This window comes from Microtus pennsylvanicus, chromosome 12 (assembly GCF_037038515.1).
Source record: "Microtus pennsylvanicus isolate mMicPen1 chromosome 12, mMicPen1.hap1, whole genome shotgun sequence".
Taxonomy (NCBI): domain Eukaryota; kingdom Metazoa; phylum Chordata; class Mammalia; order Rodentia; family Cricetidae; genus Microtus; species Microtus pennsylvanicus.
The window spans coordinates 12,741,298-12,755,837 of NC_134590.1; the positions used below are offsets into that span (position 1 = coordinate 12,741,298).

The 14,540-nt window shown below is 46.6% G+C and overlaps 1 protein-coding gene across 2 annotated transcripts in view; it reads right to left on the reverse strand.

Annotated features, from left to right (window-relative positions):
- Shroom3 (shroom family member 3) overlaps nt 1-14,540 on the reverse strand; it is a 280,782-nt gene that overhangs the window by 167,458 nt on the left and 98,784 nt on the right. For both annotated transcript variants that reach the window (XM_075944415.1, XM_075944414.1), the window contains exon 2: nt 6,122-6,276. In XM_075944415.1, the coding sequence (XP_075800530.1) occupies nt 6,122-6,276 (155 nt within the window). The remainder of the gene's footprint in view (nt 1-6,121; nt 6,277-14,540) is intronic.

Sequence of the window (14,540 nt, forward strand, 5' to 3'; positions counted from 1 at the left end):
ATGGTCCCTCCAGGGGCGTGTGGGCCCCAGGGCACCAGTGACTTCAGTTTCAATTTTATGAGAGAGGAGGGAGCAGCTGCTGGAGCAACAAGAGGTTTTATTTCAGGGGCTGAGGTAGGAATTTAAGTCAGTGGAGTGTCCCGAGGGAGCTTGGGAAATTCAAGGTCAGAAGGAAATCTCTTCCTTTAAAATTCTGTCCTGATGCATTGAAAGTCAGGGTTTGGTCTCCCCTGGTTTTGTTTTTTTGGTGGCTTTTTCAGTAGCACAAATTTTTCAGCTACCAGCACGTGGTTGGGGGGGCACCTTTGGGTACAGCACGTGGTTCGAGGTAAGTCCCCGCCCATCTTTGGGTACAGCACGTGGTTCGAGGTAAGTCCTCGCCCATCTTTGGGTACAGCACGTGGTTCGAGGTAAGTCCCCGCCCATCTTTGGGTACAGCACGTGGTTCGGGGTAAGTCCCCGCCATTTGGCCTGGAATTTGCTCCATAGACCTGGCTGTCCTTGAACTCTGTCTTAGTCCCTGCTTGCCAAGTGCTAGGATTAAAGGGACGTGCCATCACGTCAGGTCACGCGCCTGCATTTTCTGCCTCCATAGGCTAGAACTCACAAGACTAAGATGGTCACTGGAGTCTCATTGATTACCAGGCAAATCACACAGCTAGAGCCCACACTTGCTGCTCTTACTTAGCCTTTCCATTTCTCTCGTTTCTCTCTTCTCCTGGTGAAACACATGGTCTCCTATCCACTGCTCATTCATAAACACACACACATGCACACGCACACACATAGAGAGGGAATAGGATCATTTATTTGTTTTTCAAGACAGGGATTCTCTGTGTATCCCCCACTATCCTAGAACTCGATCTGTAGACCTGACTGGCCTTGAACTCACAGAGATTCACCTGCCTCTGCTTCCTGACTACTAGGATTAAAGGCACGTGCCACCATCACCCAGCTTGAGAGAGAGAAAATCTTTATTATGTATTATCAACTCAGAATCAAAGCTTCTACCAAATTTGAAGAGAGGCAATGGAGAGGGGGTCTTAGAAAAAGATTTCAAACTGGCTTGGAGACCATGTTTACAATTCCAGGATGATGTCCTCTTGTGACCTTTGCATATATGAGTACCCCCCCCACACACACACATCACACACATGCGCGCATGCACACAAACACCCATTCATCTATCCATACAAATACAAATAAGAAAAATAAATCTTTTGGTGGGTTGTTTTAAAAAATATTTGTTATTATTGTTTTTATTATTATTACTGGTTTTTTTGAAACAGTATCTCTCTTTGTGGTCCTGGCTGTCCTGGAACTTGCTGTGTAGACCAGGCCAGCTGAAAATTCACAGAGATCAACCTGCCTCTGCTTGCAGAGAGCTGGGCTCAGAGGTGTGCATCACCACACTTGGCCAACCTTATTTATCTTATGGGTATGGATTTTTGCTGCAGGTCTATCTGTGCCTCATGCACATGCCCTGGTGTCTAAGGAGAGCCAGAAGAGGATGTCAGACTCCCTGGGACTAGAATTAGAGACAGTTAGGATCTGTAGGTGGGTGCTGAGACACCAACCCAGGTCCTCTGGAAGAGCAGCCTCTCTCTCTCTCTCTCTCTCTCTCTCTCTCTCTCTCTCTCTCACACACACACACACACACACACACACACACACACACACACACACACACCCCTGCATAATACACAGTCCAGTTAAACCTGAAAACATTTCCCCTGCCTCCGATTTCCTTCTGAAGGACCCCTGCTCTCAGACAAGCATTTTACACATATCTGCCAAATGAAGTGTGTGTTGACTTCAGAGGATTTGGGTGTTGGCTCTCCCTGTGTGTCTTACCCTAATTAACACTCTTTGTCTGGGCTTTGGGTCTGAGCATTCCATACAGGTTCCCCCAGCTGGAGATGTTTACTCTCCTCTTGGAAGGCCTTTTCTTATTTTATCATAACATCTCCCACCTCCACCAGCAGCTGTGGGCCTTCCTTCCACGTGCGACCTACACAGCACCACATTCTCCTCCCTGGCAGCCTCCACGCTGCCCTTTAGCGCCCCAGAAAGGCTAAGCTCCGCCCTCTTCATGGGTCAACAGGAATGCCAAGATCTCTGACCCGCAGCTGGGGACTTTGCGTGTCTCTGGTCATTGCAGCCTTTTAAGAAGGTGTTTCTATTTCAGCCTGTTTTCAGTCACCCCGAAACTCACATAAACACCATTACTCTTGGCATTTTTATGTGAACGACCCACAGTTGCTACCAGGGGGGCCAACAGGTACTATTCTGTTATCCAAGTTATTCTCCCTCCATAGCGGCCATCATCAGTTCTGTTTTCAGAAAACTTGTTATTATTGGTAGTAGTAGTAGTAGTATTGAGATCACTTATGAAAGCAAGCAAGCTAATAAATGAAATATCATGAATCATTTTGTTAAAATGGAAAGGAATGAACATCTCAGGCTGTGGCCAGGACATAGAAGCCAGATTTCAGGATATGAAGCCTGCAGCGTCCAGCACAGGGGCTCGTAGCGGAACCTGAGGTGTGGAAAAGAAACGCCCTTCCCATGTCTCCTGCAGTCTGTCTGTGGGAAAAGGGAGGCGGGCTGCTTTCCCTCAACCGCTGAGAGTTGGTGCTAAACACGGCACAAAATGGATGACCTGGGATGCATTCAACAGGCGCCGAGACAAAATGTTTCCCACACCAGTGCGAGATTGCCCGCAACCTTATCGATTTCATTAACATATCTAAAGAAAGAATGTGTCAGTCAGAAAGGGGATTTGGGGGTGAGGGACTGAGGATGAAGAGGAGGGCTTTGGCAGTGTGATTCCCTGGTGTCCAGAGGAGGAGAGTCCTGACGGGGCAGGCAGAGCATCTGGCCTTCAGAGCAGCCACATCCTCAGGCCCACTCTCCATACCCAGGCAGAGGTTGCCCGCTGGCTTCCCTTTCAGTATTCCTGCAGGGAGGAATCATACCATTTAGAGGTGTCCGGTTCAAAATGAATTAGCACATGGCCATTGCAGTTTATGCTCAGCTGCTTGTGGCTCCATACAATGACTTTACACTCCTAAATCCCACAAGCTCTGGGATGTCCGGCACCAACATTAGACCTATAAGCAGATCACAGGCCCTGAACTGTGATAAAAGCAGGCAGTAGTCATATGTGTGACCATATGATGGTACCCCTCCGACCTGATTCCTACAGGGTTCTCTAGACCAGTTGGGAACAAACACAATGGATTACTTCCTGTCTTCTACGCATGTTTTTATCCACCACAGTGATTATAATGTGCTTTTGAGGCAGGAACTACTATTTGTGTTTTATTACACAGTCAGTGGCAAGGGCATGTTACAGAGCGTGCATCAATGGATAAAACAGGACTGTCCTATCCTGCCAAGACAGGGTAAGATAGTTTTGAAAAGTTGCTTGCCTTTGAAAATGGTATGTCAGTTATGTTAGGCCTTAGCCAAAGTTGGTTGCTTCAACGCTGCTAACGTGACTTTGGGTGATTGCCCAGGTAGCTAGTTGTCTCTGTGATTTGTTGCATGTTTTGGAAGTTGTTTTACTTAACTTCCTAATTACCCAGGTAACATTATTTCCCTTCTCAGATCTTTGATGGGGTTGAAGACTATATAAATGTAGTTACTTTTTTCTCATGACTTGGCCAAGTTATTTATTATACAAGACCTAAGCTAGTTAGAATAGGATATTTGTACTTATTGTATATAATTTCGTAGTAGGTTTAGAACTCTCTTAGTTAAACAAAAGGGGGAGGTGTTGCGGGAGGTCCTTCTGCTCCTCCAGCCAATAGCCGCTGAGATACCAGCCCATTGGGGCGTGGTCTCTCTCCCTTTAAAAAAGTGGCTACTTCCCTTCTCACTCTCTTTTGCTTCCTGCTCCGGTTCCAGCGACTAGACGTCTTCCTGGTTGCGCAGAGGGCTGTTGTCTGGGACAGTTATCTGTAAGTTTTTCCCCCTTTAAATAAATACCACCCTATTAATCATAATTCCAAACTGGTGTGGCATTGTTTATGACTTACGCCTTCATCGGCAGATTTCAACCCTTTTACTAAGTTAGACCCAAGTGGCAAAGGTTCTGCTAGAAACAACTCCAATGGCCTGTCATCATCAGACAGCACACCTAGAAACGCGTAGGCAACCAACATGGAACCTCTCCCTGTGGGACACCTATGACCTGCAGACACATCAGGGGTCTGGATTCCAGTCACCCTTCACCAGCCTGCTGGTCTCAAGCTGGGGGTCCATGAAAAGGTGGGTTAAACCTTCTACCCTTTTCTGGAAGGAAGGAAGAAAGGAAGGAAGGAAGGAGGGAGGGAGGGAGGGAGGGAGGGAGGGAGGGAGGGAGGGAGGGAGGGAGGGAAAGAAGGAAGGAAGGAATGTGCCCCATGATTCTAAGCCTTTCTACCCATCTGAAAACTTAGCCACCATGTTTGAAATGGCTGTGGGCTTCATTTAAGCCTTTCACAGAATTGATTATATGTACCTATGCATTTACTGTGCTGGTGTGCATGCATGCACACCATGACATGCTGAGAGGTCAGAGGATCACCGGCAGGAGTCTACTCTCCCCTTCTTCACACGGGATGGTAGGTCCTAGCCATCTCATGGGCCCTTAAATCCTGACCTAGGAAAACATGCTTATGTCTAGAGTTGGACAATAATAATATAAAAAGTATAATAATAATAAAAAGTATAATAATATAAAAAGTAGAAGTATCTCTTATTAACACAGAGACTATGCTTTATAGATATTACATATATTTGTATTATATATATGAGAAATATATATACATACACACACACAAACACATATATATACCACAGAAACTATACTCTCTTTTCAGTTACGTCGTAAAGTATGTCAAACCTCCAATAACAACATTAGTGAATTACAACTAACAAATATTGTATAGAAATGGCGCTGGGGGTGTAGCTCTGTTGAGCGTGTTCTCAACATGAGTGAGGATTAGGTTCAATGCTTAGAGAAACTGTATATATTCAAGATAGCTAATGGTACGATTTGGTGTATATATGCATTATGTAATGATCACTACAATCAAATTCATCAATATACACATTACCACACCCCCCATCATGACCCTCGCATGCGTGTGGGTGTGGCGGGTGCACTCAGGCAGACATTACGCGTTATCCCAAGGTCTTGAAGTGCCTTGTTACTGTGAGACATCAAAACTGCAAGCCAAAACAGCCTGGAGAGGTGGTTCAGCAGTTAAGAACACTGGCTATTCTCACAGAGGACCTGGGTTTAGTTCCCAGCACCCACATGGCGGCTTACAACCTCTATAACTCCAGGGGATTATGATACCCTATTCCTGCCCCTAGAGGGAGAGCTGGCCCACACCTCTCCAGCCACTGCACAGATCTCCTCAGTTGAGGGTTTCTGGCATGGATGCAGGTAGACAAAGACTCATCCTCCCTTAGAGGGCTGGTCACGAGGAATTTAATCAGGCTCCAGTGAGTATATGGACAACATAAAATAGACTTGATTTTCTCTTTATTTTGGAGCGGGGGAGAAGGTTATAGGGGAAGGGAGCGGGCATGGAAGACTGGGAGGTGAGCATTATAGAGGTGCATGATGTGAGATTCCCAAATAATCAATAAAAAATATTTTAAAAAGACATCCTTTTTCTGGCTTCCTCGTGCTCCTGCATGCATGTGGTATACATAAACTAATACAAGCACACACACACATACACATGCACCGAGTTCTAGGCACGGCTAACCAAATCACCTAAATTAGTCAACCACTTTCTCTAGGTCCAGAACACAGGGCTGCTTAGAGCTCCAGCCACACCTAGGATGTGCTAGTATTTATCAAACCTAGAATTTAGGAAGGACAGCGAAGCTCCTCCGTGACAAAACTAACTCGGAAAATGGGGGAGGGTTTCGAAGAGAGACAAACCGTGTCCAAAAGTCTTCACTTCACCTCCTGTCCCATCCCACAGCATGGGCAAGAAGAAAGGAAAAGAAAAACCCTAACCCAGACAGCACCTCCCCCACTAGGACATTATGGATAAGTTATGCAGCAGGTCAGACAGGACAGGAAGGGATGGGGGAGGGGTACCAGCCCACCTACCTGCGTACCACCAGCCGGAGGGTCTTGTACGACCCTTTCACCAGGGAAACAGCCTCCCTCCTGGAACTGCTCAGTGCCACCTCGTTGATGTGCACCACCTCGTCCCCAGCTTGCAATCCGGAGTTCACCACGTCAGCTTTCCCCCCTTCTTCAATCTGCTCAGAGAGATGAGAGGGCACCACAGTGAACTTGTGTCCAGCCTGGGGTCAATTCCCCTGTTCTGAGCCATGCCTGGACAGATGCAGAGCAGGACAGACAGGCGGCAGCCAGACCCATTGCACCCAGCCCAAGCGTAATCTTGAAGAAGTAAAGGGATGGCCTCTGTTATCCGTTCTCTCTGTGACCCTGACTGCCCACAGAGGGCTCTCGCAAACAGCTGAATGGATGAACGTGGCCTTCACCTGGAGGTCACAAACCCAGGGCCCTCTGGACACCCTCGTCCCCTCTCCGAATCCTCTTGGGGTTTCTGTTTTTATTCCTTTAGAAGTCAAGGTGGTTTTTGTGTTTTGACAGAGTCTCCTGTAGCCCAGGCTGGCCTTTAATCTGCTATGTGACAGAGAATGACCTTGAGTTTGTGGTTCTCTTGTGCTGGGATCCACAGGTGCTCAGGACCACTCCCAGTTTGTGCCCAAACTGAGATACGGCCCCAGCCTGGCTGATTCCCTTTTTGCAACTCACTTCTCACTGTTTGGTTCAGATTCTAACTCATTAGATAAGCAAAACGGGATAAACAAGGGAATATTACTCAGTAGTAAAACAGAAAAGAAAAGATACAGAGGTAGCAAGAAGTCTCAAAAGGCTACATCCTCTAATTACGACTCTGGAAAAGGCAGAACCACTCAGATGACGGGAGATCTGAGGTCGCCAGAGCTGGTGTAGACGACACAGGGGCTTGCTGGGTAAATGACACGATTTTGTGGAACACCATGATGGTAGACGCATCTGTCAGGGCCCTAAGGAGCTAGACCAAGAGTGGACACTAATGCTGGCGTGGCCTTTGGGTGAGAAATGGTGTAAACACGTGGATGGAGGCGGGAGAGGCTAGGTGCGTGCAGATGCAGGAGGCTTATGGGCAAACGGCACCTTCTACTCAGTTTACGACTTAAAACTGCTCTATACAGAATATATTTTAAAAGCTAAGTGGTGGTGGCGCACGCCTTTAATCCCAGCACTTGGAGGCAGAGGCAGGTGTATCTCTGAGTTCGAGGCCAGTCCGGTTTACAGAGTGAGTTCCAGGCCAGCCAGGGCTACACAGAGAAAATTCCCATCTCAAAACAAACAAACAAACAAACAAAAAACTAAAAACCAAACCAAACCAAAAAAACCCTGCTAAGTCATCCAGATACATATATCTAGATATATATTTTTGGATATATATATCCTGGATGACTTAGTGCTGGCTTCAAAATCAGTAGCATCAAGTCTGGAACCCAGCACCCAAACTGTTCTTCCCATGAAGCCTGTAACTCCAGCTCCAAGGCAGGCAGAGATAAGAAAATGTAAGCTGGGTTTATAGAGAGACATTGCCTCAAATAAAAAGGATAAAGAGAGAAGGAGGATGCCCGATGTCCCCTTCCAGCCTCTGTGCACAGGCCTGGGCACAGGCAAGCACCTCCACACACACATGCATGTACGTTCACACAAACACACACCCATAGATAAAATACGTACATCTGTTTTTAAAAGTCTTATCAATTAGACTGGCAGCGGAGGAAGGGGAGCAAACAATGAGTACATGGATCAGGTAAGAGATGTGGCAGGAAGGACATTGACCTTTGATGTGGGATTTCCCTCTGTATGCTGTGATTACCATTAATGAATAAAGAAACTGCTTTGGACCTATAGCAGGGCAGAACTAAGCTAGGCTGGGCAAACTAAGCTGAATGCCGGGAGGAAGAAGGGCAGAGTAGAGAGAAACCATGGATCTGATGCCTGAGACAAATGCTGGGAACTTTAGCTGGTAAGCCACAGCAACGTGGTGATACACAGATTAATGGAGATGGGTTAAATTAATACGTAAGAGTTAACCAATAAGAAGCTAGAGCTAATGGGCCAAGCAGTGATTTGATTGATACAGTTTCTGTGTGCTTATTTCGGGGTTAAGCGGCTGGGAACCAACAAACAAGCGGGCCTCACTTCCTCCAACACAACATGTGCTTTGGGAGCAAGCAGAGGGAAATGTTGTTGGGCCAGTACCCGCTTGCCGGGGGGTCCTTGTGGGATCTCAGGCATAATGACGTAGCAAAAAGAGAAGGAAACCAAGCAAACTTTAAAAAGCTAGTAAGCAAAACGTGACTTGGATTTCCTTTCTATCACAATTACTCAGCAGGACCTGCCTTCATGGGCAAAGATCCTCAGAGCTCCAGGGCAGTGAAACAGATCAAACAGAATTTGGGTGCTCCTCATACCTGTAAAAGTTGTACGTTTGCCCTTACCTACTTCTTATTTGAGCAGCAAAAATAGTATATGCTAAAATCAATGTCTTAACTATTAACTTGCTAACAAATGCTTACAAATTTATTATATAGTCATAGAGATTAATATGTAAATGAAGAGCCCCAGCCCTAATCATTCACACCACTCTGAGGAAATCACTGCAACTCATGTTGTGAATTCCATGGGCACTTATAAAATCTATTTAACAACAATGCTACTCCACTTCACAAGCCTTGTCAGGCTTTACAGAGAGGCCTTGCCGTGAGTGGAGATGACCCTGAGTCACAGGCAAACCTCGGGGGATATGAGTACTCATTTGCTAAGCCCCTGACTCCTCTGCACTGCACACTGAAGGTGTAGCAGATCCACCAATCAACACTATCGAAAGTGGAAGCCACTGTTTTCACAAGCCACCCAGCGTGAGGACACTGCCGTTCAAAGATGATAGTCCTCTTGTACTGATGGCCAATTTCTTCCTACCAGCCTGGAAACCCGGTGCTGCGCTTGTGTGCCAACCACACTCTACCCAAAGCACCGAGTCAGCTGTTCGGGTTTTCCTTCTGCCTGGATTTCTCAGCTGGACCAACAAGCCCTCTCTAAAAGCCACTTGAGGCCATAGTGTTCAAAAACAAAGTCAAATTATGAGGCCTGTTTCTTAGTAGTTAGGTGACTTCTAACCGCCCCGTGCCTCAGTTTCCGTTTACCCACACATAGAGGGAATTAAGTGAGCTCACGCATACACAGTGCCTGGCACACAGCGCATACTCAGTAGAGCTCAGTCACTACCCAAGGTTTCAGCCCAAGGTGAAGTGCCACCTCCTCCGAAGCTGTCCAGGACTCTCACCAACACCCACCCCAACTCCTTCACCACTGTGTTCTGCCCTTGGGGACAATCCTTCACCTTGGGAGTGTAGCTAAGTAACAGAGCACTTGTCCTGCACACAAAAGGCCCTGGCTTTGGTCCCCGGCACCAAAGACAGAAAAGCAAGAGAAGCGATGCGGCCTTCCCCCACTTTCGGAGCACTAGCAGACGTGGGGATTTACAGCCAGAGGATGACGTTCAGATGATTTACCTTTCCCCACAACTTTAACATAATGCTGTGTTTCCCACGTGATCTTTTGGCAAAGTTATGAATATCTATGTCTCTTGCCTGTCATAGGTTCACCTTCCGCAGCTTCAACTGCGAGCCCTTTTGAAGACGGGACTCAGTCATGAGTCCATCTGTGTTTAGGCCAGCATGCAGGACTTCCTCAGAGAGCACAGCCTCGCTGCTTGTGCAAAAATACTGAGCAAGCAGATAAAAGACAAAGGCGCAGAGTGCTGACCACAGTGGATCGGGCTCTCCCCAAGTGCAGGTTGTAGAACTGAATTCTCACGGCGTAATTTACCAGCAATTTGAACAAAATGGACCCGAGGAAATGATCAGCACTTATATGAAGAAGAAAATCAAGTTTAGAATCAACGGTGGATGTGCAGATAAAGACAATACGGGCCGCATGCACAATAGTCTCATTCAGCCGTGACGAATGGATTACATCATTTTTCAGGTAACTGGACGCCATCCCATTCCAGGTTCAGAAAGATGAATAGCACACACCTTTTTCCATGTGGGGAATCTCAGTTTTTTAAAGGGGCTGTTTTGGAAGACAACAGAGACCAGTGGGGCAGAGAGAGGGGCCAGAAAGGGGAGCAGGGGGAATACAACCAAAGTACATTACATACAATAAAAAACAAAGGAGCCGGGAGGGTGATCATGCCTGTGACCCCATTACTCAGGAAGCCGAGGCAGGAGGTTCACTCCAAGTCCAGGCCAGTCTGGGTTACACACCGAACACCAGGGCACCCAGGCCTTTGCACCAAGACTGCCCCAAACTCCAGTGACAGAAAAATAAACCTTTGTTTTCTGTAAGTTAAAAGAGGAGAGCAGGAGAGAGCTTGTCGCGGAGTGTCCGCCATGTTCCCCCAGGGCTGAGAGGAAAGCCAGCACTAGGAGGAAGGGAGCTGGAGAGCTTCAGGTCGTCCACCTCTTTTTTATCCTTAGTTGTTTTCATTGCTGGGGAAGGGACCCGGGGGCCTGAGCTACATTCCAAGCCCCTCCCCCATTTTTCATATTTACAGAGTTCCCCAGAAAATCTTCACACTACACTACACTTCTAGGTTTAAACTGTTTACTTTTTATTGTTTTTTTAAAAAAAGTGTTTTAAAAGCTAAATAGTTCATTTATTTATCCAGACAAGTTCTAACTATAGAGCTCTGACTGACCTGGAATTCGATATGTAGCCCAGGCTGGACCAGAACTCACAGAGATCACCTGCCCCTGCCTCTTTAGTGCTGAGATTAAAGGTGTGCACTGCCATACCCCAGAAAACCAAACAAATCAAACATTTTATTTATTACTACTGTTTAATGTTTTGCGGGGTTGGGGATGGAACTCGGGGTCCTACACAATACTAGGTAAGTACTATTTGAATTCCATCTTCAGTCAACAGGTTTACCTGTTTTATTTTTTGAGGCAGAATCTACGATACCCCGGGCTGAACTCAGGACCACTACGCAGCCAAGGCTGATACTGAACTTTGGGTCCCCCCCTCGACCTCAGCAACTCTAGGAGTCGAGGCTGTCCCATGACGTCAGTTTCTGCGGTGCTGGATAGAAAACCCAGGGCTCCATGTATGCTAGACAAACCCTCTACCAACTGAGCTACATCTCTGCTTCCCAGACGCTTACCTTAACATATATATTTTTAAATTGAAATTGATTTATTACTTTATGTGCCTCAGTGTTTTGTCCAAGTGTACGTACGTTCCCTGTGCAGGTGCCTGGTGTCTGGAGGTCAGGAGAGGGGGTCAGAGTCCCAGAGACAAGAGTTACAGTTGTGAGTCACCATGTGGGTGACAGGAATCAAACCCAGATCCTTCTCAAGAGAAACCCGTGTTTTTCGCCACTGAACCAACTCTCCAGTCCCCCAAATGCTTACTTTTTAAAGGTTAATTAACATATTAACTTATGAAACTGGAGAAGCTGAGGCTGAGGCCGTGTTTTGAAAAGGTATTTCTTAGTCAAACACTGGGCAGCTACTTACACGCTTTCGTTTTGTGTTGCTGGGTGTGAACCCAGAGAATTGTGCCCTGTTACTAGGTTACCCCTCAGTCTCCAAAATCTCCACACAATCTCACGGTGAGGCATGTCTCAGGGCTTTCATTATCACCAGAGATTCATTTAAGTCTTTGCCCCAAACATGGACCTTTTGCACAAGCCCGAGCCTATAGCTTTAGTGCCTTGCTCTCTACTGCTTTTTGTATTTCTAGTCTATGGCAGGGGTTCCTGTCAACCCAAACAGACTCCACGCATCTCGATCTCGCCTCCCATGAGCAACTTCTACTGCCTTGAGAGAAGCCTCGGTCCCACCTTTTCCCTCCATCTTTCTGACTGCATCCTATTTCCTGATTTTAAACTCCCCAGGTCAGAAACTAAAGAGAGAGAGAGAGAAAAAAAAACCTTAATTCTTTCATCCATCCACACGTATTTTTTGAGCATCTAACATTGCTAGGCACTCTTTGAGACCCGGGGAAGGAGCCTGTATTCTCTCCTCTTTCCCAGACTTTACATTCTAAAATATTTTTAGTATAGCTCACATCTTTAAAAATGCTGGTGCCAGCGAGGCAGCCCAGTGAAAACAAGCTGGATTTTTTTCTTATCTTAAGGGCACTTCAGCTGACCCATGTAAACAACTCTCTCTGGGAGGCCAGGCAATTTCTAGGAAAGGGAGGAACACTGCTTGGTGCTGGGATCTACCAGGGCTGTACTCCAAAAAGGGGAGTCTCATCCGACAGGCCTAGCCTGGGTTTTGGATGAAGCTAGTTTTATAAGTGTAGAGCCCACGTCTGCCACATGCCAACCATTCAGGTTAAATGAAGGCTGATGCTTTATCTGATGGCACGTTAGAACGCCCACAGCCCTTCCTGCCTCACGCTTGCCAGCCCTTCTCTGCCTGTCCAGTTGCTAGCACCAAGCCAGTGGACTCAATGTTTGTGGATGATTTGGTAATAAACATGGTTGCCAAGCAAGTTGAAGCTACTGGCTAGAACACAGCTGTGACTGACTGTATCAATATTGTCTCCATCATAACAAACGATAAATTGAGCTGTTGAGGTGACAAACTGATAACAGCCAAGTCAGTGTGTGCGCGTGCGTGCGTGTGTGCGTGCGTGCGCATGCGTGCGTGCGTGCATGGGTGTGTGTGTTTGTGTGAGTCTGAGCATGGGTTTGTGCACAGGAGTGCTAATACTGGAGGGGGCTGGAGGCATAGATGCTCCTGGGGCTGGAGCTGAAGGTGCCTGCGAGCCACCTGACTTGGGTGCCGCGAGCTAAAAGAAAAGCTAAAAATGGTGCCGTCTCTGAAAGTAGTTCCACACTTGGAACTACTGTGACTTTCCAGGTCTCAGGATCATGTGATTATTTATAGCGTATCTAAAAATCATTGTCATGACTTCAAAAAAGAGTATTTAGGATACTGAACAATAATCTTCTTGAACCAGTCATCCAAGAGAGTATTCCCTCAACCCCATTCCCTGCCGAAGCTGTTCATCACTGAGATTCACTGGGGGGAAATGTTTATTATTCCGACCTTTGGATTGATGCATTGGCAGCTAACAAGGTCACTGGCGTTCTTGATCCACTCTCGCCCTCATAGAATTTACTTATTCCAGGAATACAGTTGTCACAGGTTAAAGGGCTGCAGGTGACATCAGGCAAGGCTGACTAGGGTGTCCCTAAGCCAACAAAGGAGGTGCATCTGCACACACTGGAGCCCACGACACAAACATGCTCCTCTCCCTGCTCTGAAATCCTAAGTTTATCTACACCTATAAAAGTAAGTTGATTTATTTTTTTGTTGAATTTCATTTACTTGTGTGTGTATGTGTGTGGGGGGGGGGGGAGCTGGTACCAGAGTACAGAGTACAACTTCACGGAGTCAGCTCTCTTCTTGGTGGACTGTGGCACAACCTCTCTTCAGGATCTATGTGAGGTTGCCTCCTTCTGGAAGGCTTTATGCCCAAGTGATCACCTGACTTTATCATAATGTCCAAGCTGAAAGCGGCATTTCCCAGCTACGCCCCTACAGCTTCCATGTCCCCCCAGGGCTAGAGATGGAACCGGAGCCTGGCATCTGGGTTCAAGTGCCCTACCACTGAGCTACACCACCAGCAATGCCCGTCTAAACCGTCGTCTTCCTTCCAACTGCTTTCTCCCTTAGCTTCCTCCATGAGCAGCACGTAATATGTATGCATATTTTTAACATTTACATACATATGTATGTATGTATGTAGGTTGGCACGTGTGCACAGCATAGTGTGATTGGAGATCGGAGAATAACTAGAGAAGCCAGTTCTCTCTTTTTACTGGGTATGATTCAGGACTGGAATTCAGAAGTTGGGCTTGGCAGTAAATACCTGCTAGGCCTTGTCACCAAACCCATGACCAATAATTTTTCTTATATATCTTATTTATTACCTGTCTTTCACTTGAATGTTAGACTTTGAGAACTTTAACTTATGCCTGTCTTAATTTGTTCTCAGTGTCCAGACCAGGGCAGGGACAAAGATCGGTGACTAAGATTCATCATCTAGATAAGAAAAACATCATCGTCATAGTGACCAGGTATTGGGTGCCTCATATTCTAATATGGTATTACTATGTCATCTTGATTGTTACAAGGTCTTTGTAAGGTTATTATAATCACTTGGCTTATAATAAATTTGCATAAGTAATCAATTCTAGACCAGGATACTGAAGCTCAGAGAAGCGAAACTGCTTGCTCATGGCTGCACATTAGTGAAAGCAGAGTCGGCCGTGGAATTCCAGACAGACTTCAAAGCCCACATCCTCCGGGCCGCTGCCTCTGAGAATCCCCCAGATCTTTGCCCCAGACTAATACTTCTTCACTTGTCAGTCTAATCCCTCGAGTACCTAGGAAACCCA